General features: G+C 35.8%; 2 protein-coding genes across 24 annotated transcripts in view; both read right to left on the reverse strand.

The window, feature by feature from the left end:
* Positions 1 to 9433, reverse strand: part of SLC35A3 (solute carrier family 35 member A3) — a 40283-nt gene extending 30850 nt beyond the window's left edge. For 4 of the 6 annotated variants that reach the window (XR_010366296.1, XR_010366297.1, XM_064428125.1 and 1 more), the window contains exons 1-17: positions 9407 to 9433; positions 8319 to 8357; positions 7589 to 7627; positions 7302 to 7340; positions 6978 to 7016; positions 6674 to 6712; positions 5939 to 5968; positions 4479 to 4520; positions 3929 to 3967; positions 3284 to 3322; positions 2977 to 3015; positions 2579 to 2617; positions 2179 to 2217; positions 1586 to 1624; positions 1058 to 1096; positions 688 to 723; positions 171 to 200 (exon numbers count right to left, since the gene is read on the reverse strand). Coding sequence is in view for 4 of the 6 variants with exons in the window: in XM_064428125.1 (XP_064284195.1) it covers positions 171 to 200; positions 688 to 723; positions 1058 to 1096; positions 1586 to 1624; positions 2179 to 2217; positions 2579 to 2617; positions 2977 to 3015; positions 3284 to 3322; positions 3929 to 3967; positions 4479 to 4520; positions 5939 to 5968; positions 6674 to 6712; positions 6978 to 7016; positions 7302 to 7340; positions 7589 to 7627; positions 8319 to 8357; positions 9407 to 9433 (633 nt within the window). In the remaining 2 variants the exon portion in view is untranslated. The remainder of the gene's footprint in view (positions 1 to 170; positions 201 to 687; positions 724 to 1057; positions 1097 to 1585; positions 1625 to 2178; positions 2218 to 2578; positions 2618 to 2976; positions 3016 to 3283; positions 3323 to 3928; positions 3968 to 4478; positions 4521 to 5938; positions 5969 to 6673; positions 6713 to 6977; positions 7017 to 7301; positions 7341 to 7588; positions 7628 to 8318; positions 8358 to 9406) is intronic. The other 2 variants (XM_064428127.1, XM_064428126.1) reach the window with 1 other exon arrangement.
* Positions 9434 to 9949: 516 nt separating this feature from the next.
* LOC135305018 (loricrin-like) overlaps positions 9950 to 24515 on the reverse strand; it is a 56490-nt gene continuing 41924 nt past the window's right edge. For 8 of the 18 annotated variants that reach the window (XM_064428107.1, XM_064428104.1, XM_064428103.1 and 5 more), the window contains 28 exons: positions 24131 to 24166; positions 23759 to 23806; positions 23434 to 23463; positions 23131 to 23166; positions 22740 to 22784; positions 21723 to 21755; positions 20203 to 20235; positions 19881 to 19919; positions 19725 to 19766; positions 19509 to 19544; positions 19349 to 19384; positions 18950 to 18997; positions 18340 to 18369; positions 17070 to 17105; positions 16396 to 16437; positions 16153 to 16191; positions 15256 to 15294; positions 14699 to 14740; positions 12605 to 12646; positions 12464 to 12502; positions 12023 to 12064; positions 11883 to 11921; positions 11505 to 11546; positions 11364 to 11402; positions 10941 to 10982; positions 10801 to 10839; positions 10632 to 10676; positions 9950 to 10105 (listed from right to left, as the gene is read on the reverse strand). In XM_064428107.1, the coding sequence (XP_064284177.1) occupies positions 9965 to 10105; positions 10632 to 10676; positions 10801 to 10839; positions 10941 to 10982; positions 11364 to 11402; positions 11505 to 11546; positions 11883 to 11921; positions 12023 to 12064; positions 12464 to 12502; positions 12605 to 12646; positions 14699 to 14740; positions 15256 to 15294; positions 16153 to 16191; positions 16396 to 16437; positions 17070 to 17105; positions 18340 to 18369; positions 18950 to 18997; positions 19349 to 19384; positions 19509 to 19544; positions 19725 to 19766; positions 19881 to 19919; positions 20203 to 20235; positions 21723 to 21755; positions 22740 to 22784; positions 23131 to 23166; positions 23434 to 23463; positions 23759 to 23806; positions 24131 to 24166 (1200 nt within the window). In that variant the 3' untranslated portion in view covers positions 9950 to 9964. The remainder of the gene's footprint in view (positions 10106 to 10631; positions 10677 to 10800; positions 10840 to 10940; positions 10983 to 11363; positions 11403 to 11504; positions 11547 to 11882; positions 11922 to 12022; positions 12065 to 12463; positions 12503 to 12604; positions 12647 to 14698; positions 14741 to 15255; positions 15295 to 16152; positions 16192 to 16395; positions 16438 to 17069; positions 17106 to 18339; positions 18370 to 18949; positions 18998 to 19348; positions 19385 to 19508; positions 19545 to 19724; positions 19767 to 19880; positions 19920 to 20202; positions 20236 to 21722; positions 21756 to 22739; positions 22785 to 23130; positions 23167 to 23433; positions 23464 to 23758; positions 23807 to 24130; positions 24167 to 24515) is intronic. The other 10 variants (XM_064428100.1, XM_064428097.1, XM_064428101.1 and 7 more) reach the window with 10 other exon arrangements.

A 24515-nucleotide genomic window follows, 5' to 3' on the forward strand; every position in this document is an offset into this window, starting at 1 on the left:
TATTTTTGCCTTTAGCAGGTTCAAAATTGATCATTTTAACATAATGTGGGAAAAGCTTTCATCATACAGAGAACTTCACAGACAGAATTATTTCAAGAAGTGTAGTTCCTTGGGAATTTTCCAGTACATGTACATACTATGAAAAATATATAAAGACAAAAAATACTTACTGAACCTCCACCGGGGCACACACACCCACCCTGTACAAAACACAACCAAACTTACTTTCCTGGGTCTGTGATGGGAATAGGCCTCTGAAGTAGTAAATCAAACTCATATTCTGCTACTCTAAGAAAATGGACTGTAAAACACTATTCATCAACATATCAAGCTCCATTTAAAAAAGCAGTTTCTTTATCTCTCCTCTGCCCTTTTAAGCTAGCTGCGCACTTACTGATCAAATTTTAAAATAGAATCTTCTAACTTCTCATTTAAAATCTACAGTAAAACCTACTCACAAAAGGATAAGTGCTCTTTAGATGACTTCCAGTGGAGGCCAATTAGGTAACTTCTACTCTGATAAAATTTGGAGGTGGCCAGGTGTTTACTATTCAGTGCCTCACTTTCCACATTCAATCTGGATAAAATGTGTAACTGGAAACAGTTTTTGTGAAGGAAAGTTACACAAAGCAATTTGTGAGTCTATGACACTAGCAGTACTGAACAGTGCAGAGAGAGACAACATACCTGTCCACCAGACTGTCTGACCCCTGAAGAAAAGCCCTGGAAGAAATGAGTAACTTAATTACTTCGTGTTACTGAGTAACAGTCTCACTTGTTCTCTGTGGTTCTCAGAATTTCAAATTGCCTCCATTTAAACATAACACAGAAATTATCTTCTTAAACCGTGATATGTTGAAGAAACATTTCTGTGCAGTGTCACTGGTCCCTGTATCATTTGCTCTTAACATTATCTGATATAGACAGACTCAGACTGCTTCAGTCTGGCTTGATGCTATTCTATCTCAGAATGTTCCTTTTTTGCAAAAAATATCCATCTGTTTTCCTGATGAGCTGTGCACCCAAACTGCAAGTACCATGAAAGCAGAAGTTTTACCTGTCCACTATACTGGCTGCTTCCCGAAGAAGCTATACCCTAAAGAAATGAAAAAGCATTTTGATTTGTTGCACATTCTTTAGCTCATGACCTGTCACAGAAAAACACATTTATATCTTCCTTGGATTTAAGAGCCACAGAGACATGAACATTTACTTTATGACCATACTGAAATCCACTGAAAGCCTTTACAGTGGCTGCTGTTTAAGCAGAACAATGCAGTTTGAATCAAAGTCAGCTTCAGGCAGGTGTGAGTAGTGCTGCTGCCCTGACCTGTGTGCTCACAGCAGCCTTCCATACTTTGCTTATGTGGCCTGGCACAGCAGAATCAGATATTAATTTATTCTGCCTAAACACTGTTTTGCTGTAAGACACTCCTTTAAAAAATATTCTGATTTTCACAAAAAAAAAACAAAAAAAAAACCAACAAACAAACAAACCAAACAAACAAAAAAAACCCCTAAACAAACAAACAAAAAAAAGGCAAACAATAGAGAAAACACCCATAAACAGAAAAACAATTCTCACCTGTCCTCCGTAAGGTCTGCCACTTGAGAAAGATGAGCCCTGTAGCAAAGGTGCCAATTATTTCTCAAATCAAAGGGTTAAGAACTTTTAAAAGAAACACTATGTTTTTCCTCTGTTGCACAATGACAGGAAGGTAAACACTCAGCCTATTGCTTTCTGTGTCACTCCATATTAGAGGCTATACCTGCAGGCAGCACCAGGAACTTTGTCATCTTTCATTTCACAGGGGCATGAGGAGCCAGTAACTCCTCACCTTCTCCCCTCTTCCTATTTTAAACCATACTGCTTTTCAGATATCAACTCTCATACTGCATTTTTCTGAAGGAAATGAGGTAGAGGAGGGATGAATCTCCTTCCTTATTGTTAGAGCTAAGAAATCTTGACAGCAACACAGCAGGTTGGAGGGTAGAACAAGGCCAGAACTGCATTTAATACAACAGAAGCAGCAGATTTCCATAATTTTTGTATTGCTTCAGATCATATATATTTAGATACCTATCTGTTATCAGATAAACAAAACATTTTTCACAAAATATTTTTTCAGTCAATATAAAAGTACCGAGTTTTGGTGTGGAAGAAGAAGAGATTCTCACCTGTCCTCCATACTGGCTGCCTCCTGAAGAAGGTGAACCCTGAACAAAAAAGAATTGAATAATCTCTATATCCATGACATTGTAATCCTTTAAACCATGATACATATGAAGGAGTACCTGGTTTCCTTCACTCCAGAACTGTGAGTGGACTGAAGCAGACTGTGCCAAAATGGCTGAGGCTCATCTGCATTTACCATGATGCCTCAGAAGCTCCATCTTAAAAGCTCTTCTGTGGCTTGGCATCCCGATTTATAACCATTATATACTTAGCAACAAATTAGATAAAAAATGGACAGAACCCCCCAAACCAAACCCCAGTCTCTTTAAAATATTCTTTTACCCAGAGAACTACCAAATCTCTTTGATAAAGTAGTAAATGCTACAAGGGAAGAATATTCACCTGTCCACCATATTGGCTGCCTCCTGAGGAAGGTGAACCCTAAAAATAAACAAAAAATGGAAACTGAAACCTTGTTACACCTGTTTCATAAGCTCATAGAATCATTTCATGAGGCTTTAAAAATTCTGGTTAGCTTCATAAAGTACTAATTTATTTCAGAGAGACATGATATCTAGTCCTGCAAATTTCAAGAGTCAATTGAGTCAACCAAGTATTTCACGTTCTATTTTTTTTTAGTCTTAGATAATGTTCTTCATCTGAACTTGTTTAATTACAGTAGCATCAGAACACTACAGAGAAAGATTTACTGAAAAGATTTTAGATTAAATTAAAGCTAAGATAGAGTCAATCAGGTGGACAGTAAATAAACTACAAAAATGGGGACTATTAATGCTTACTTGTCCACCATACTGGCTGCCTCCATAAGAAGATGACTCCTGGAAAACAATTGAGAATTAGTTATTTATGAATGTCTAATTGGATTTTTCTATGGAAAGAAGTGGCAAAGACACCTGTATTTTGCTATTTGAGTGTTTGTGTGTAATTATCCCAAAATAAACTCTGGTTTTTGTCTTCCTTGAATTCACAATATTACTACAGAGTAAAGACCACTGTCAATTTTCGTGATATATTAAATTGAGATCCTTAATAGGAGTCAAATATTTATTAAAAATGTAATATAAAATATTAAAAGAAAGAACTTACATGTCCTCCATACTGGCTAGCTCCAGAGGAATATGAATCCTGTAAAGAATACCAGATAAGTGAATTACCTGCAGTAGGATTTCCTTAAATAAAAGCATGACTCTTCCAGGACAACAGGAGCAAGAGACCAAGGTAAGAGTGAAGACAGGTGAGCAGGACTTTCAGAATGCTTTAATAACTAGGATTTAAGTTGAGCAAGCTAATTTGGGAAAATACCTGAGATACTTAGCAAGAGTGGCAGGCAAAGACACAGTGCTTTGCTTGTGTGACATGTTGGGAAGGTTAAAGTGACATTCTTTCCTGTTCTTTCTCTGCTCATTTCTGGAGAATTACTTTTTTTAATTTGGAAAGCTGAATGCTGGGCCAGAGCTAGCAGTAAAATATTGGCTACCTAACAGGACTCTGAAAACCAAACTAAGAAAATTTGCTGAAACCTCATACAACAAAAGGTCTCTTTAAAGAGGGGAGATGGGATTTTTTTTTCTTCGTAATCGAATAAGGTCAAATAGGAATAAAAGATGAATTTCACTTGCTGGGCTTTTGCTCTTTTTACCCAGTTCCTATATAAAAAATTAATTTATTGAATGAATTAACAATAATTTTCAGAAGTGGCAAACTACCTCTCTTTTTGGAATGAATGCTTACCTGGCTGTTGTACTGGCTACCTCCAGAAGAAGATGTGTCCTGGGGAAAAAATGCAAACACCAAAACCACTAATTATTTTGCTCTTAAATAAGTCTTTTGTAGCAAAACTTCTTGAAATATAGTAGCACATAAAGACTAATACAAAACTTTCTTGCAGTAATAATCTAAGAGGAATAAAATAACATAAATGCATATCCTTGGGTGATATTTTTACATGATTTGAAGGAAGCCAATGGAATTGACTCCCAATGTAAATATTTATGCTGTTATCTACCTGTGTTTGTACAAAAATTTTCATTGTAAGGCTTCTCTTTGAATGAAAACTATTTCAAATGGAAAGAGAAACTGAGATCACTGCACTAATGTCCTGTGTGCATTTTTTAGTTACAATTAAAACGACTGTCCTGTGTGTATTTTTAATTGTAACTAAAGTAGGTTATTTTCACAAGTGTATGACTTCTATTAGACACTGACTCTTTTTATCCTCTCTAGCCATTATATTGATAAAGCAAACAGAGGACACATTTAAAAGCTGATGAACATTTCTTACATTTGCAGAGGAATCGCTTCTGACTAAAGTAGGGGATCCACCCTATAAAGGAAAAAAAGAAAAGAAAAATTACCCTTTGTCTTTGGTCATAAACTATAAGTGAAACAGAACCTTAGAATGTCTGTTCCATAGCATTTCAATGGAAGAATATCTCAGCCTGAAATTAGTTACACTTATACTTCACTTACTTTTATCAATTTGCCAATAGAGAAAATAGCCCTTTTTTGTCCACAAGACCATAAATAATGAAGTAACATATTGTATCTACCTATAATTCATTGCCTAGGAAAGAAGAGTATTTCCAAGGTGCAGGAATGCCCTTTACAAGCTACATGTTGATAGTTCACATATGATTTGCTTTGGAAAACAGGGATTACCCTATTTCATAGTCCTTAAGTAGTCTAATATGGAATTAAAAGCACAAGTGAGAAGTCACTTCCTTTTTTGTTTTGTTTATGTTTTCTATGTTGTAAACATTGCTTTTTGATACAAATTTTTATGATTGGCAATTTTATAGACTGGATATTATTTTAGCTTTCTTTCATGATAGATCTTTTGTCAACTAACTCTGCTATTTAATGCAATATTTTTTTGGCTTTTTGAGAAGAAATACACATCTCTGTAAATATTGTACAGCAGCTGACTTCACTGCTCAGAAATGCAGCTTACTGCCAGCTTTAGAGGTTCCTGCTTTTATCAGAAATAATGTGGCCAGCAAGCAGCACTAGGGAAGTGATTGTCCCCCTGCACTGACTGGGCACTGATGAAGCTTGAATCCTTGTTTGCTTTTGGGCCCCTCAGTAAAAGAAGGGCCTTAAGGTGTGGGATTGTGTCCAAAAATGGCAAAGGGGCTGGGGAAGGGTCTGGAGCACAAGGTGTGTGAGGAGCAGCTGAAGGTGCTGGGTTTGTTTAGCCTGGACAAAAGGAGACTCAGATGGGACCTTATTGCTCTCTACAACTCCCTGAAAGGAGGTGTAGGCAGGTGGGGGTTGGTCCTGTCATTCAAGTTACAAGCAATAGAACAAGAGGAAATGGCCTCAAGCTGCTCCAGGGAAGGCCCACATTAGATTTTAGGAAACAATTTCTTCACTGAAAGGATTATCAAGTACTGGAGAGGTTGCTGAGGAAGGGGCTGAGTCACCAGCCCCAGAGGTACTGAAAAAACATGTACATGTGTCACTTAGAGTCATGGCTAAGTGGTGACCTTGGCAGTGCTGAGTTAATGGCTGGACCCGAGGCATTCTCCAACCTAAATTATTCAATGATTCTGTAACACTGAATCTTGGCATGATAAGAAATAACTCCCACCATATCAGAACCATCTAAGTTACCAAAAGAACAATGAATGTAAAATTAAGAGTACATTCAAATAAGTAAGTTAGAAATAAATAGCATCTCACATAATTTTCCAGTTAAATAGTTTAGTAAAAGAAAATGTATAATGAACAAGTAGCACTTACAGAATTTGCCCCAGAACAATCACATCCACCCTGTAAAGAATGCAGAAGATATTTAAGATGTCAAGAGCACAGGACTGAAATGGGTTCTAGTTACAATTCAAATTGCTTCTACCATCCCAGGCATGCAAACCATAAAGCCACATTTTAATTGCCCAGCTTCAAGAACTGAATCTGTTTCATCCTATGCAACTGTTCCTGCACTTATTGCTCCAATGGGGCTACAAAATGCTCATTTTGTAATCTTCAAATTTTATTACCTACAATTTTTACCTTAAAATAATACTCAGCAAAAGGATGAATACCACATTCTGAGTAGTACCACAGAAAGCAATTTTTTTTTCTAAACAGGCCAGAGCACCTGGAGTACATGCAGTACTGTTTCATGTTACAGATGATAGAGAAAGCAGGTGATTTCTACTCTAATAAAACTAACTGACAGGCAGCCAGGAGTTCACCATTCAGTGTCTCACTTTACACTTTCAATATGCATTAATTTTGTTTAGTACCAAAGCAGGTACAGAAGCTGACATACATGTCCCAAACAATTACTGCTGGTTACTCTGGCTTGCAGGATGCCCAAATGACCAGTGGCAAAAGAAAGCAATGTGTTGCTGAGGCTTTGGGCAAAAAGGACAGTGGTGAAGGAAAAGAGTTCTTGTAAAGGAAAGATGAGATAAATAAATCAGGGTGCCTGACAGTAGCCCAGAGGAAGACTGTGGAGAAAGAAAGTCATACCTGTCCACCAGACTGGCTGCCTCCTGAGGAAGGTGAACCCTGTAAATGTTACATTCCTGTTTAAAGATTTTTCTGTGACACATGCATTTAAATACAAAATATTGCCTTTTACTTTTTTGACTTTGTTTGAAAAGAGCCATTTGGTTGAGAATGCAATTTTAGCTATAGAAAGATTAATGAGAATAAAATAAATCACAGAGTAGTCTGGAAATTTAGGTATTACCAGTCTGGTAAGATTTTCTTGAAATATGTACACTGGGGGATAAACCCCTCACAATAACAACGAAGAAGAAAAATTTCCCACCTGCCCACCATACTGGCTGCTTCCAGATGAGGATGAGTCCTGAAAAAATAAAAATTACTTACTTTATATTTAAAAGATATAAATTCATGCCAAATATTTATTACTTTCATGTTTCCTGGTGTTAAAATATCAGTAAATACATGAAATGTATTTTGATTACTCTGCTTGCATTTGAAATTTTACATAGAGCTATGTAAGGAAGAATAAACCAATCTTTTTAATTCACAGCTTAAAAATTGCTGCAATACAATATGGAGCCTCAAACTTTTGTATGATTGATATGATTGATTCTTCAGGTCAAAAATACAAAGATTTATTATTTACCTGTCCACTGGAGTAGCTACCACTTTGAGAAGATGACCCCTGCAAAAAGAAGGCCCAATTTATTTTTGTTTGAAATGGCTTCTGGAGAACAAGACTGTTGTACACACAAAATTTTATTTTTTTTTATTCAAACAGTTTGCAATTTGATTTCACAAGACATGATGCCAGATGTCATGATAAATTCCAGGAAATTAATGCTTTGGTGTCATTTATTCATTTGGATAATTTTTAAATACTACAGCCATTTTGAAAGAGAACTGCAAATAATAAATAAAATAGATGCTTACATGTCCACCTGACTGGCTGCCTCCTGGGGAATAAAAATCCTGGAAAAATGTATTTAAGATGAAATTACATGGAAAAACCAAACCCCAAAAACTGGAAAAATCAGAGTGGAAGAAAAACACTCCTTGCTTCTCCACATGCCTTAATTTTCTGTCACGGATTGTTCAAGAAAAACAAAAAAACACTACTGTCTTTCTAAATAAAACAGCACATGCCCTTCATGACTACTGATAATTGCTCTTTTGGTGGAAGATATTCTCTAGGATACAAAAGTTGAAAGAGTTAAATCTCCAACAAAATAATTTCTCATTCTGTGTCATTAGAATAAAGACAATATGTGCCATTTAAAATGATATGAGAATGGATGCCTTCATAAGTAAGTCATACAGCACAACAAGCAAAGGGTTGCATTTAGAATAAGTGCTGGAAAAATCATGGTATTGAAGCTCTTTGCAGAAAAATCAATTATTTAAAAAGTGCAAGGACCTGAATATGCAAATTGTGCTATCACATTTGTGATGTGAGTTTGAGATTCAAGAGCACACCTCAGCATCACTGGGATTTCTAGCAGCACTTAAACTCTTTAACCATATCCTCATTCCTGCTGTGCTTGAGGGCTTTCTGTTCCACACTGGAGCTGCCTCAGGGTTTCCACAGGAGATGTAATTTAGATGCTGCAGTTGCCAAGCACTGGGCTGGCACCTGGCACTACATAAAGGAGGGGTTGCTTACCCGTTCACTCTGGCGGCTACCAGACGGTGAGGAGGGATCCTAAAAAAGATTAGAATCTGGTTATTGCCATGGCAAATACTATTACTTCTTTCTAAGCAAGGGTGGGAAGCAAAGGGAGGTACTGGTTGTGGGAAGGTTGAAGATGTAGGATAAGCAGTCTACAAATTCTTTCTCTGCTCATTTCTAGAGAATGGCATTTCTTTCTTTTGAAAGCTGAATCCTGATATAGTGAAATAAAGGAATGAGGTCATTTCTCAATCTATTTTATTTCCAGAAAGTTTCAGGGAAAAACATCATCATTTGCAAAGCTGTCTTGATTTTTCAAAGGCCAAGATGTGGTACATATCTGTTGTTACACCTTAGTTTCTTTCAGAGGGTTTCTTGGACCTTCTGTAGTATCATATTTTAGCTTTCTTGAATATCCATAAGAAGATTTGGTTCAGAAACTGCATTGAAGCTATTGAGACAGTATACTTGTGACTAAAGTCTAAAGTATTAAAGTCACACATATATTGTGACTAAGTACTAAAGTATTCAGCACAGCTGAATTTGTAATTATTTGCAGAGGGCAATTTCCTACTAACCAAGACCGTGGAAAAGACTTAAAAATTGTGAAGTTTTATAAATAGCTTCAGCAGAGTTTATAGAATATATACTTTAGTCAGGAGAAAAGGCATTATTTTAAGAAAAGCAGGCAGTTTTCACCACACTATATAAAAACAGACCATTCCTATGCAATATGTAGTTGAAGGAACTTGAATCATGTGTCTGGCGTTTGGAAAAACAAACAAAATGTAGTGCGAACTGGGGATGGAAAGAGGGAAGTAGTCATATACAAATACTGAGTTTTGATGGAAATTGTGAAATAAAAAGACCTTTCTTTGTAATTGCTACTTCTAACAACAAATTCAAAAAATGTTTGATTGTTAGAAGCTGGAACTGTTGTAACTGCAATTTTAATTTGTGAAGTCCTTATCATGTATAGCACAATCACGTGACATCAGATAAGGTAAAGGTCCATGTAAGCACCTAGATACTTTAAAAGGTAGTGAATGAAAATATTGATATTTTTGAGAAGAAGTGCTTACATTATCTTCAGTTTCACTGGCTCCCATAGAAGGTGAGTCCTGTAAAATAATGGAAAAAACATTAATTTTCATGTAAAAATGTCTCTTGCATGTTCTTAATTGTGGGGAATATAAAATAGAAGAATAAAGCTAACTTAGCACTTAGAATCTCAATTTTTACCTAAACTAGGGAATGTGCAAGAAAAGAAAAAATATTTAACTTTACCTGTTGCTTAAGCAGAAGAGGCTGGGAAAAAGCCCTCCTTGCAAACATGAATTTTTATACGGAGAAAATTTTCAATGAAATTAATTTGCAAAGTTATCATTCTTTATATTAAAAAATCCCATTAGTTAAACTTTCAACAATTTCTGCATAAGTATGTAAAGTAAATGCATGAAGTATTTACCGTTTGAACGAGCTAACGTATGAACAATAAAATTGTTAAAGCACTGAATAGTCACAGGGCTAGTCACAGTTAAAAACAGCATACATAGTGCCTCATATTCTCTACATTATGGAAACATTTTGAGTTGTTACAAAGGTAAAGACAAACAAAAGTTAAAATGGCATTTCTGTGGTCATGGCCACTTAAAAATAACTGAAGCATAGAACCCAGTACATGTAAGAATCAACACAGCAAGCTTAAGCTTTTGATGTAGGAGATAAGTAAACTTTACCTGGCCATAAGCCTCAGAACCACTATATGCAGAAGATCCACCCTGTTCAGAAAACATAAATAATTTTCATATTGCAAACAGGCTTTCTTCTTTTTTTTTTTTTTTTTTTTTTTTTTTTTTTGCTTACTGTAGGGATCTTCTTCTGGCAGATTTAAAAAATATTATTATTTATTTAGTCATCAGAACTGTTCAGCAACTCAGAGTTATGTCACTGTAAAATACTAATGTTACATATTTTTAAACTCGATTTCTAATTCCACTTTTGAAGAGACCTTCATCTTATGAAGAGACCTTCTCTTGCCGGTAATTCAAGATCTTGACATTGTTGAGAAGATATTGTTGAGCTCAAGATATTGTTGAGAAGAATAACCCTTAAAGGTTGGAGGCACCCCACCTTTTACTGCCCTGTAAGCAGCTACTCAGCTTAAAGTATATACAAATTTACTCATTGCTCAAATAAAAGATCACTTTCATTAGAATACAGTGACAGCAGGAATACAGATATAGCTGCATATTTACTTCAGCCAGGGTATTGGTCCTCAGCAACATTTACACAAAGAGTATTTACCTGACCATAGGATTCACTGCTGCCATCATAAGCAGAAGACCCTCCCTGCAAAGAAAATTTTAAAAAGCTGATTAATTTGCTTCTCCAAATAAAGTGTTTTCCATCTTTCAAGGACAGAAGAGGAGGAAAATAAAAGAAGTCTGTTATCTCTACAAAGAGGGGCACCTACCTGTCCATAAGATCCACCAGAATAGTAGGAAGGCCCTCCCTGCAGAGAAAACATAGAAATTTACTGGCTTGTAGTTGAATGTTCTCTCAAAGAATACTTCTAGGCTGCTCCTGAGCAGGCACAGTGACCAGAATATTTACCTGGTTGCCAGAGTAAGAACTGTGGGAAGAACCTGGGTCACCCTGAAAGAAAAACACAGAGCAGCTATTTTCTTGAAGATGAGAGTTTAAATGCCTGCACATGTGGTTCACACTTTACCCTTTTGAAGTAATTTTTATATGCCTAAGTAAAACTCAAAGCCATTCTTTTTAAATTGGAAGAAATCTTCTGGTAGCAAATTTGCTGAAACTTGAATTCTGCAAAGAAACTGCAGAAACCGTTCTGTACTGTTCTCTGTCAAGCTTCTCACCATCAGGTTACATCAGGGTTGATTTAATTTTTCTGCTCTTAGGGATAACAGTCAGGTCTGTAATTTAATATATCATAGCACCCACAATACTGGGCATGAAGGGACCAGGAGGATGGAGTCTGTATTATCCTGGTGAGGGAGGAAGAACTACTACCTGTCCATAGGCTCCTCCAGGATAGAAGTAAGGCCCTCCCTGTGCAGAAGACAGAATGGGTTACTGGTTTATATCTGGCTACTCCTTCAGGGAAGGTTTTAGATGGAGTTTCTGAATAGGGCATTTTATCTGAATGTTTACCTGGTTACCAGAATATGTGTTGTATGAAGAACCTGGGCCTCTCTGAAATGAAAACACAGACTAGCAATTTACTTGCAAACAGGATGGTGTAAATACCAATGTATCCAAAACTCAGTCCAGGCCAATACTCTTAAACAAGAAGGGGCTTCTTATCACTAATTTTTTAGTTAGATGAAAGATCATTCCACTGAAGCTGGAAGCACAATTTAGTCTTTCTCTGTCAGATTTCATATTGTAAGGTACAGACAGGTGATACAATTATTAGGTGTTGTCATAGACTCAGCTCTTGGGTGTTGTATTTCACAGCAGCCACTACATGGGAAATACAGGAATGAAGGTAGAAGTCTGTTATCTCTACAAATAAGAAAGAGCACCTACCTGTCCATAAGATCCACCAGAATAGTAGGAAGGCCCTCCCTGCAGAGAAAACATAGAAATTTACTGGTTTGTAGTTGAATGTTCTCTCAAAGAATACTTCTAGGCTGCTCCTGAGCAGGCACAGTGACCAGAATATTTACCTGGTTGCCAGAGTAAGAACTGTGGGAAGAACCTGGGCCACCCTGAAAGAAAAAACACAGAGCAGCTATTTTCTTGAAGATGAGAGTTTAAATACCTGCACATGTGGTTCACACTATACCCTTTCTCCCAGTTTTGAAGTAATTTTTATATGCCTAAGTAAAACTCAAAGCCATTCTTTTTAAATTGGAAGAAATCTTCTGGTAGCAATTTTCTTGGCCTGCTGAAATTTGAATTCTGCAAAGAAACTGCAGAAACCATTCTGTACTGTTCTCTGTCAAGCTTCTCACCATCAGGTTACATCAGGGTTGATTTAATTTTTCTGCTCTTAGGGATAACAGTCAGGTCTGTAATTTAATATATCATAGCACCCACAATACTGGGCATGAAGGGACAGGAGGATGGAGTCTGTATTATCCTGGTGAGGGAGGAAGAACTACTACCTGTCCATAGGCTCCTCCAGGATAGAAGTAAGGCCCTCCCTGTGCAGAAGACAGAATGGGTTACTGGTTTATATCTGGCTACTCCTTCAGGGAAGGTTTTAGATGGAGTTTCTGAATAGGGCATTTTATCTGAATGTTTACCTGGTTACCAGAATATGTGTTGTATGAAGAACCTGGGGCTCCCTGAAATGAAAACACAGACTAGCTATTTGCTTGCAAACAGACATTTACATCAATGAGTCTACTGTGAATTTCTATTCTTTCAAATAAAACTTTACAGCAACCAGTAAAAGAGAATGCTGGTTCATACTTTTTTTAGAGATAAGGAAACCTGTAGCAGGTTCTGTTATTTCCTGTTCAGGGTAAAGATTTGAAAGTAGTGTTAACATTTAGTTTTACTTTTTCTAATGGCAGAATTATATGTTGTAACTTACAGACTCTATGTTTTTATATATGATCATGGCCTTGATGGCCATTTTAAAAACTGCCAGAATACTGGACTTCCAAAGAGTAAAGATTATTTAGGAGAAGATGTTTCTCAGCTCACAACTTAAAGGAGAAGACTATTTTCCAGCTCCTACATTCACTATAACTGTCATTTCCCCTTCATATAAACAGGGGAAGCATTATTCTATGGTTAGAATGCTTCCTCTGAGATTATTTGTAGGCTAAGATCTTGTCTTTAAATGAAGCTTGGAGGAAAAGCAAAATAATTGCAGTGTGAGGAATTTGGAGATCCACATGCATAAACCCATTTTTCCTTTGAAACAAGCTGGTTTAAATATGTATAGCTCTCTTAATTTATAATACTGTCCAGATTTGAAGAGACTTTAGTGTAACTCACAGCTTTTAAATTTAGAAGAAATCTTTTGGAAGAATTTTTCTATTTTACTGAAGAATCTTCAAGGAATCAGAATAAACTGAGTTGGAAGGGACCCAAGAGGATTATCAGGTTAAACTTCTGGTTTTTTGGTTGGACCAGCCCCAAGAGTCACACCATGTGCCTGAGAGCATTGTCCAAATACTTCTTGACCTCTGTCAGGCTTGCTGCTGTAACCACTGCCCTAGGAGGTAGATCACTCTGTCTTTTATTTATGATTTATGAATGGTAGTTTATTTGTATGTATACAACTACCTAGAGCTTGCTTTTTTACTATTATTAGCATATAACCTGTCATGGCCAATCTGTTTACAAACTACTGTAAGAACCGTAGCTGCCACATGTAGAGGGCCCTGGACAGAAAATGAAGTTAAGACCATGAAAGCAAAGATCAAATCTACTGCTACATAATTTATCATAAATTAATTTGATCAGCTGATACGATTACAAATTGGAAAATAAGTCTCTTGTGTATCCAAGTTGACACAACTGCATTGAGAGATGGTTTTCTCATCTGTCCTAGTTTGATATCTTATTTTCTTCATGTTGAAAATTTCTTGTTGATAGGAACTAAATACACACTCCTCAAGCAAGCTGTGCCAGATTTCTGTTAAAAACCTTTTTTTGCAACAATTAAAGCATGCAAAGAAAAATGTTTATTAGAATGAAAAAACTTGCATAAAGATCTCCACCTTTTTCCTTATAAATGCATTTTTGTACAATCACACAACAAATAAAAAGATTTTTTTCCTCAATGAAGTTTCAGTATTATTTATTATAATGGACTCATTTATATTTTAAAGCATGTAAACCATGGTTACTGCTTAGCCTCAATTATATGAAAGAGGTGGTACTGTATCTGAGCAAAATTTCTGTTGCTATATTTTAAGTTAATGAAGTTAAGTTCAGAAAGCAGTAATTTTTTTATACAATTTGTTTAAATAGCAAGGGGGTTTTTCCAGAAAGAATAATTCACAAAATGCTTCTTGTTGAAATTGAAAACTAAAAAAATACTACACCTTTCAAATGGGTTTATGTAAAAAAAAATCTTCAATAAAAGATTCAGAAATATGTATCCTGATAGAAGACAGGTTACTTTACAATCCCAGATGACTTTAAAAGCCAGAAGCCTGGTAGAGCTAGTCTATAATGGCCACATAAGCACCTTTCTTGGCCTTTTTCCTGGCCCAGAGGCATTACCTAAGAGAAAAGTTTATTCAGTGCAACTGACATTGAAATTTCAGTTATTCTCTTTACAGGGAAAGAACAGTTTAAATGTTGATTTAAGAGATTATATTTTGAAATGTTTAACAAATTTTTATATTTATAGTCACAGAAGAAGGAAATACAATTACCTGTGTGTGACCACTGCTTCCATCAGGACAAATGCAACCACCCTACAAATATTAAAAAAAAAAAAAGGAAAGAATTATTGCTTTGTGGAAATTGTAGAAATTAAAAATAAAATCTTATTTCAGATGCAAAACTGTTTAAGGGAGGAAAGTCTGTGGGACTACAGAGAAGGTATGACCTTTGCTGTACCTAGAACAAATGAGGGGACAGCACAGATGTGTGCTGTTAGTGTTTGCTTTGGAAGTCAGACTGATAGTGCCTCTCCCAGTGGGATGGCCCAATGACAGATGTCTCAGCAGGAGAGAAGTATAGGGTAATCAGGAGCATCCCATTGTGCTATCACCAGTAAAACACATGTTATGTTGAAACAGTGCTAAAAAGTGATTTCAGAGAGCCATTTCTGATAAATTTGATATGAATAGGGTCACTTCATTTACAAATTAATGGACAACACCACAAATCATCCACGTAAGATTACTTAAACTCTGATTTCTGATTTTAATTCATTTAATAGGAAACTATCTGAACAAGACCAGTTAAAAATAAAGAAAATCCTGACCTGATTACTTGATCCGCTGGTTGCAATAAATGATCCACCCTGTGAAGAAAACACTTATATTTTATTAAAGCATCTAAAGTATTAAACTATGTAATGAGAAATGCTATTACAAACTCTATTACTTCCCTGCACCTGTTGAATTTTTGTGAAAACATAAATTAGCATGAAACCTAATTAAGTGACTTGATACAATTCTCAGGGAATGGGCATTAGAGAAACTAATTAAGGAAACCTTTACCTTCCAGAGTTCAGAGATCTGTCTGCAATACTGAATTAAACTCCAAACTCTCTGAGACAGAGGAGTATGCTACTGTTAAATCTCCTTAATGCTGGGTGCAGCAGGATTTCAGACCCCTGGGATGGGTACCAAACCAAGATACTAAGAAAACCAGAACAAGGTGCTACTCTGGATCAGTTAAATTTCACATAATTCTCTAATATAAACACTGCTGAAGCATATATTCTGTATATCCTACAGAATATGAAAGTTGGACCTACTTTTGTAATAGAAGTAATCCCTAAAATGTACCTTCTTACCAAATACAAAATGAAAGAATTATATATATGGCCATTACAATGAAGACTGCAAGAATGTTTCTAAAACAAGAATCTGAAATTATAAAGTTTGTGTTTTTCAAATTAATTTTACAAAATGTTATGTAAAGAAACACCTGCAATTCTTACCTTCTTAGTGGGTTGAAGGAACAGAAAAAACAGTATTTTCTGAGCCTAATATCACTATTTACAACTGTGTAAAATTATAACCTCATAAGGAAAATGCTGTCAAATCAAAATAGCATCCTTCAGCACAAAAAAATACTGGAACCAAACTTTCAAAATGAAATATAATTTATCAGGAATTCCCTTAATATCATGCAGTTGACACTACATTATTACCTGCATGTCAGAGTGGCTGCTATTTGAAGAAGATGCATTCTGTGAAGAAAAAAAAAATAGACACACATCTGTAGAGGTAATAAAATAAAATACATCGTTGTATTTGGAAAGAAATACCTAACCCTAAAGAGAATTAGTTGTTCTTTGTGGGCACTAGATCCTTCTTTTTTTGTAGGTAGTACACAAGGAAACAAACTTACTACTACCAGCAGTTGGTCAGAAAAAGGGACAGGAATGGTTTACCTGTTCATCATAGGCTCTTTTGCTTAAAACATGTGATGTGTCCTGTAAAAAAATAATAACATTTTACAATGAGGAGATGAAAATTCCTTGATCAGAGATAGGTCTTTTTTCTTTCCTTATTCTTTGTTTAGAAGAGCACTAGACCCGTTATTTTGTACATTACGTAGGAATGCATTATTATAAAATAAAAGACTATTTGCACATAATTTTTATAAGGCTACTACTGAGTCTGACTTGCAACTGTACAGTACAGATATCTGTATCTCCTATCATGAACATAATAAAATAGGAAATATTATTCCTTACTTATTATTCTATCTTTCTTCAGCTACAATGTTAGCTCTCCTTTGTTTGTATGATACTCATTTAATTTTAACTTTAACTTGGACCAAAGTATGTGCTTAATGAAGAACAGGAATTTGAGCTACCCTATACTTCAAAGCATGATTTAAATGTTTTGGGTTTTTTTTCATATATATATACTTTCTTTAAAGAGATTCATCCAAAGAACAAATACCCAACTAATTTTATTTTACTTTTCCCTAATGTAGGAAGATATTGACTACTATAAACATAATTAGGGAAAAGTTAGGTATAATTAAGACAGATTAGGTATAGTTAGGACTAAAATCCTACAGACAGACAAAAATTAAACGAAAAAAGGTGTTACTTACTCGGGCAACAACTTTCTTCTTTGTACAACCAGAACGCTGCAAAGGAGCCACAAGCCTGTTAGTACTGTACAGCTGTAGTTGTCTACATGAAATACTTTAACAAAAACCTGCTACTTGTCAGGGTGATGTTTGGAAAAGGAAGATGCCCAGAGATTTTGTTTTATTAGCATTAAGATTCTTTAAAAGCATATTCTTTGTCTGTTTTCAGTTTATCTTTTTCAACAGAAGTTCCTGCTTGGGGGAGTTTCCCTCAGCTGAACCACTGTAGTTTAGTATGCAATCTGTATATCTGTATAAGGATCCCTTTTCTCCCTCTTTTTTTTTTTTTTTCACATTCCCCATCCTTCTTTGTGAAAGGGTTTAGATGCCAACTCTTTTCTCTTTTACAAAGCAGTCCAGCCATCCAGACTGGAGAGAGATAACCAAGGGAATACTAACATGTTTCATGTACAAAGGAGGAAGTGAGGAGGCTCCTAAACAGGACTTCCTGCTGAAGGAATTTTTTTTTCAGAACATTTTGAATTGGACCTGGTGCAATGAATTCAAGGTAAATACAAGCCAAAACAAAAGACGTTTTCAGAAGGCCTCTGTACGTTCTAGAATACTTTTGGTGCAGTACTTAAGTGCTATAGAGGAAAAATAGGGACAACAATGAAGCAGAGTAGTGAATGGCTGAGAACTGAAAAGGCAAGTAGCTGATGACAGAAGGTTACTCTAGATGGCAGTAAAACAAAAGGAGGCTGTGACAGATGGAAAAAGCTTCTCTATGAACAGAAACAAGTAGAGAAAATGTAATTTATTTACACATAAATTATTGCCACAACAGTGTATTTGCTTGTCACAATCTATTCATGGTAATCACTGTTTCTGCTTGTAGGACAGATGGAAAGTCTTGACAGAGTAATACTGGAGAATACCAAGCATAAATGTTACTTTACAACAGCAGCATGTAAGTGACATTAAATCTGAATGACTGCAAAAAGCTTGATATGGCTACCTGCCTCATGTACACAGGTGATGAATTCCCAAATTATCTGGACAAAGTGGACATATTAAGAACAAAATGTATTAGCATATATTCTTAGAAGTATTGTGCCATTTGAAGTAATTGTGCAGCAGCCTTGAGTATAGAGAAATAATTAACTTTTTGAAGGGTAGTATAAAGCAATCATATACTAAAGGTCCACAGGTCTAATATAGAAGTGTTTCATTACTAACATTGTCATTAATAATTAGAATTTGAACACTACAGAACACACAAAGTACTTACCTGGTTATTGGAACTGTAGGTAGTGTCATTCTGGAAAAGAATACATTATTTCCTTTTTAAAAGAATAATTTAAATAAAACAAGCTTAAAGAAAACAAATTGTTTCTGATACTGTATACAGACATAACAAAAATTACTTGTTGCTCCCATTACAAAAATGACTTATTGCTCCCATTCTCCACAGTCTTGTCTAAATTAGTTTGAAATTCTACCATTGCAGTCTGAAAGTCATTGTAATAACAACCTTAGATTAGTACAAATGTAACATGAAAAGTAGTGGAATATCTGTCCCTTCTTCTTGCATTCATTATATCTACTTAAAGATTTTCTTGCAGGTTGTTTTTATTTTTTTTAATTCATGTAAAATGTGCCCTTAGATTTTGAGGAAAATATCTGTTACTGCAAAGCCATTGAAGTATTTTTATTCATCTGTAAACATATATATGACAATTTTCAGCAAGAGAAGAGGCAGTTGCTGAAACAGCTGTTAGTGTGGAAACTCCGCATTCTTTCTGGATCATTTTGCTCCAAAGACTGCATACAGTAGAGCAATATTTTCTCATCTACGTAAAAACATTGTGATAAAAATATATTAGAGAAAGCATACTCACATCATCACAAGCATTGGGATTATTATCATATGAGGAATCTTGTGACTCCTAGAAGGACATCAGATACCAGTTATTTCTTCACAAAAATGAATTGCTAAAAATACACTTTCATATTTACTCTACTGGACTGAAGAGATGCTCATGCAAAAAAGAAGCAGAATTAAATTAAATTAGGATCTTTATAAGAGAAAAAGGAGCCAAATCCATAGCTGCAATAGTGGCTGACAGCGAATGTTCCAATCTTCAGTAAAGAAAAAAAACCCCAACAAAACAAATCCAAACCAAGAAGAGCACAGAAATAATTATGTTTTATTAGATCTTTGAGTTGATATAGGGACTACAAAATTGATGCAGGGACTACAAATATTATGTAACTAGGAGAAAGAAAGAACTACTTACCTGATTATCATAATAGGTGTCTGAGGATGATCCACCCTTTAAAACAAACAAAAAACCCAATCAAAATAGGAGAAAGCTACAATATAGAAAACCTGATTTTGAGCAGAGGCTAAAGTTTATATGGAGTGATGTATAAGCAGTGAAATAGAGTATTACTTACTTGGCCACCACCATAGTTTTGTGAGTAGGATCCATCCTGTAAAACAAACAAATATAAACTCTGCTTCAGAGGAAACTGTGATTTGGTTCAGAGGCTGTAAAGCTGGAATAAACAATTGCCTAGGATTCCTTTGAACAAATACAATTTTCAAGATATGTGGATAAATTATCAAACATTATAAAAATTCTTACCAGGAGAAAATCAAGGTCTGCCTACCTGGTTGTCACCATAATTCTGGGAAGATGATGATCCACCCTGCTAAAACAACAAGAAAATAATTAGAATTTACATTACCATGTTGCCAGTCAGATATTGATCAGTCATTACTGAAATTAAAACCATAAAAAAACCTTGGTGGGAGGCAATACTTACTTGGCTACCACCATAGTTTTGTGAGGAGTATGAATCACCCTGTGAAAACAAAACAGCAGCAGTCATAATGCTGGAGAGCTGAATTTTATCTGAGTGAGTACAGCTGACCTAGGTAGCTGAGTTCTGTGAAAGTTCTGTGTAAATTCCACTTGTACGTAAGCAGAATTTCAGGGCTCATAAAAAATATGTTTGCAGAGAATGAGTTACAGACTGGACATGGAGAGACTCTGCAAGAGTCTATATCCCCATGTGTAAGAAAACTGTGCTGTGGATTAGAATTGCTTGAAACATTTTTACCAATGGATAATAAAGATCTACTTACCTGACCACCCTGTGATCCACCCTGTGATCCACCCTGTAAATCAGACAAAAAGGCTTTAGACACTCACTGTTTGACCATGGAATATTTTTGATAAAGCTATGATACTTGCTTAGGAAGAGTAAGAAGTAGAGGCAGATATAAAATAGGAATATAATTTTTAATGTAATGAGCACAGATTGCCAATTATGCAATGGTAAATACTAGATGAGACATAAATCAAGGAACCTCAAACATTTAAGTAATTTCTAGTGCATGCATGAGCTCCATTATGAACACTTTCTAGAGAATGTATCTCTTTTTTTCTCCTGTAGAAAACCTAATTTATACAAATGGAATGAATTTATATAAATTTTCTTGGTAGCATTATCATACAGGAAGCTGTGACCTCTGACAGACAGTGGCCTTGAGGAAAAGGTTATAAATAAAACACTCAGTGTATTTCAATGTGCCCTCTTCAGAAGAGGAATGTAATTCCTGATTTTGAGCAGAGAAGAGATATTTTGAGCAGTGAATCAGAAGAGATATTTCTAGAAGTATTAGTGCCAAAAGTGCATAATAAGAATAGTGAAATACTGAATTATTTAAGTGAGTGGGATATTTGCCATTCACTAAAATGGGACTAAGGCTTCATTCATAACAAAGAAAAATGAAATGAAAAGTATCATCTTTCAATGTTCTAGAAGATTTTAGAACAAAATTTAAGAATTCTCTTTAGTCTTAAAAAGAAATAGGTCCTCTTAAAAAAAAAGCTGTTATAAAATGTATGCCTATTAAATATATAATTATACCAAGTTATAATATATTACATACAATGCATTGTACATTCTGACCACATAATAATAATGCATCGTAGCAACATCTATGTTGTTTGCATATTTATAAATATAGTATATATTTATATTGCTAAAACACAGTGTTTGTTGAAGCAATCTATCCAATTTTTCTGTTTCTTATGAAAACTCAGTAAGAATCAAAAGAAGAATTGTGAATAAAAAGGAAACAATTTGTTGCCATTTTCTGCCTAATTTTTAACATCACAGAGATGACTTCTTTAAACATAGGTGACATCTTTTAGGATAGTGGTTTGTAGAGTTCCAAAACTTGAACTTGCAACAAATACACATGTGGCTATCTATAGTTCACTGCACAAACTTTTCTTCAGGGACTTCAAGTGAAGTTCTAAAATATTTTCTGGCTTTTTGATAGGAAAAGAGAGGCTGCTGAGCTCTAGCCGTCATTTAAGTCACCAGTTAGGCAACTCTGCAGCAGACTTTTTCCAGAATCTGTCCTTAATGTCCTATAGAATTAGACATTTCAAAACATAATGCTAGGAAAAAGGGGCAGAAAAGGCCCCAAAGTCCCTGTGATACTCCTGTGTATAGGAAGAGAGTGAGTTCTGATCTCAAAATTTTTAAGATTATATGGATTTTCGCAATATGAACCTGAATTTGGGACTAATTAAGTTAGTGGCAAAAAAAATTTTGCATGCATCTTAAAATAAGAGAAGAAAGCCCATTTACCTGGTGGCAAGGATTGCTATCATAGGAGACACCCTGTCAAAAACCAACCAGACAGAAAAGTAAATGCCATTTTTCTTGCAAAGTAGTTTCCTTACACTTTACTATGTGAGAATTAGTGTTACAAAATTCACGATCTAACTTTACAGAAAGTGAGTTTAATTTTATTTAACCTTTTAAGTGTGTGCCTTTACCCTCTGTCACTCTCATACCCCCACACAAGCATCAAGACACATTCAAACAGATGATCAAAGGAATACTTGTGAGCCACATGGAAAGCGGTAGGTTGGTAATTGATGTATCTCTGTATCATCCTTTGATTGGGATGATCTCTTGATCTCCTCTTGATTGGTAAAGATGTTCATGGGGGTTTTTTGTTGTACTGCTCTTATGATGCTTTTGGAGGCATTTCCATTCATGTCTAACTTACATGAATCCTAACATTTCTGCTAAATACTACTTAAAATGTCTTTATCTATGATTATCTTTCATTCTGGTTGCTTTGCTCAATATATTTATTTAAATGTAGATTTACTATTGGCCTCATCCATAATCCTTTCCCCTGGGATTTCATCACTGAATACATTGTTTTTACACCACTGTAGACATAGACAAGTTGAAATGGAACCAGGATGAAAACTACTAATGTAGTTATTGCTCCATTTGAGCCACTCTCTATTCCTGTTCTTTTCTATAGAAAATAAATGGAGCAACATCCAAAAATTCCCAAAATAAGACTCTTAAAATTAATCTGTCTGCTCATTAAGCAGACAGATTAATGAGCAGACAGATTAATCGCTTATTTGTTTTCCATATGTAACTCTGAATGGGAGCAGCCACTTCATATTCATTACAATGGCCAACAATAGCTGCCTTTCTTGACCTCTGTGATAGATAAGTTCATGTAACAATGAAAACAATAGATTTCAAACTACAAAAAGTATAAAATTATTAAAAACATGTTAGTATTGCAAAGAAAGCAGGGTCTAGTTTTCAAATCGTTTGGAGAGAAAGTCTTACTTGTCCACAACCACTGCTGCCAAAATAAGCTGCAGATCCACCCTGCTGGGGAAAAGAAAAAGAGCAGCTCACGATCCAAATATTCTCATTTGAAACATTTTCAAAGGCTTTAGCTGCCAGGCTGCTTCAAGGGTCAAAGACCAACTATATCCAACTGTGCATTATTTGGTAAAATACTAAAATGCATCAGAAAGCTGAGAGCTGAATGCACTCCTTTCTACAGAGAAAAGTGCAGCTCAGTGAACATATTGTTGCCAGAGCAATATGAAAAAGGGTTCACAGGACTTAATTCTAATCTATTATTTCAAGTTAGAAACCACTGGATGCTCAATACATACATGGGAACATCACATACATGTTGTATAACGACTAACAATTGACTGATGCTTACCTGTCCATAGGAACTGCCACCTTGAGGCTGAGAACCCTGTAAGAAAGGTACAGTCATTTGTAAAAAGAACTGTGTAAGTGTAGTCCCAGCACAGCAGAAGCAGAATCACAGAACACCAGAGAGAAAAGCCCATTTCCATTAAAGGTTCCTCTCTACTATCTTACTTTCCCCCTCATGGTGTTTCAGTGGCACAAACAAATTCAAGGACCACTCAGAAACACTGAGAAGGAAAAAAAGACACCCATGCCCCAAAGCCCATTTACAGGACAGGCTCCTACAGAAAAGCTCAAGACAAAATCTCACCTGGCCATAGGACTGGCTGCCTTGGGAACCCTTTAAATAAAGAGAAGATAATTACCACCTTGACAAGAAGGCTTGATATCTTTGGAAATAACAGCTGCATGTGGGATTCCCTGAAAGGTTTCTTCCTTTTAGGGAAGAAAAGGACACAGAGCAGTGTGCTAACAGCTGTGCAATTGTGCAGCACATTGTCTTATTCTCAGCAGAAGTCGTGGCCCAAATTGAGGCACAGACTGCCAGGGGAAACATCGCTCTCAAAAGTCTTCCAGTCATGCCAGTCACAGAGAGACCAGTGAAGAACTTTCTACAGAGCAGCCAGTTTGCTTACCTGGCCATAGGAGCTGCTGCTGCTGCTGCCTGAGAAACTTGGTCCACCCTAAGACAAGGACACCTTTTGGTTACTTCCCTTTCAGTAAGGGGTCCAGCCTGCATTAGCAACAGCAGCAAGCAACTACATCCTAAAGCCATGCAGGGCAGAATGCAGAGCCAGGCATCTCCTGGCTCTCCTGAGGTGCTGAGTGGGATGATTTCACACACTGGGATTCCTGATAAACCAGTAGCACATGCATACACATTGAGTGTCAATAGACACTTTCAGAAAAAATGTCCTTTAAAGTTCAGATTCTGAGGCTTTGCTAATTGCCTTTATAGTGCCATTTCTGAAATGCTCTATTCTTACTGGTGACTGAATGATGCTTACCTGGCCATAGGAACTGCCACCTTGAGGCTGGTACCCCTGTGTGAAATTAATGATTGAGTCACAGTTACTCTATTTGTGAAGCAGTTGCCTCTCTAATGTCTATTGTTGGGGTAAGAAAACAGAATAAGAGAATGCACAGACTCTACTGCTTGACTAGACTTATTTTCATATTTCTTATTCTGGAGAAATAGGTGATCACACTGTGTTTATTGAATGACAATCATAGAGTAATTTTACATCTGTCTCAGATAGTACTTCAATCTTAGGAGAGTTTTTCAGGAAGGGACACAACATTTTCTTATTATGTTTATTTCTCCTTCTGTTTTTCAGACACTGGGCTTGGATGGCTAATGCTGAATACTAGGTGAATATTCATTTAATATAT

This window comes from Passer domesticus, chromosome 7, assembly GCF_036417665.1.
Source record: "Passer domesticus isolate bPasDom1 chromosome 7, bPasDom1.hap1, whole genome shotgun sequence".
Lineage (NCBI taxonomy): Eukaryota > Metazoa > Chordata > Aves > Passeriformes > Passeridae > Passer > Passer domesticus.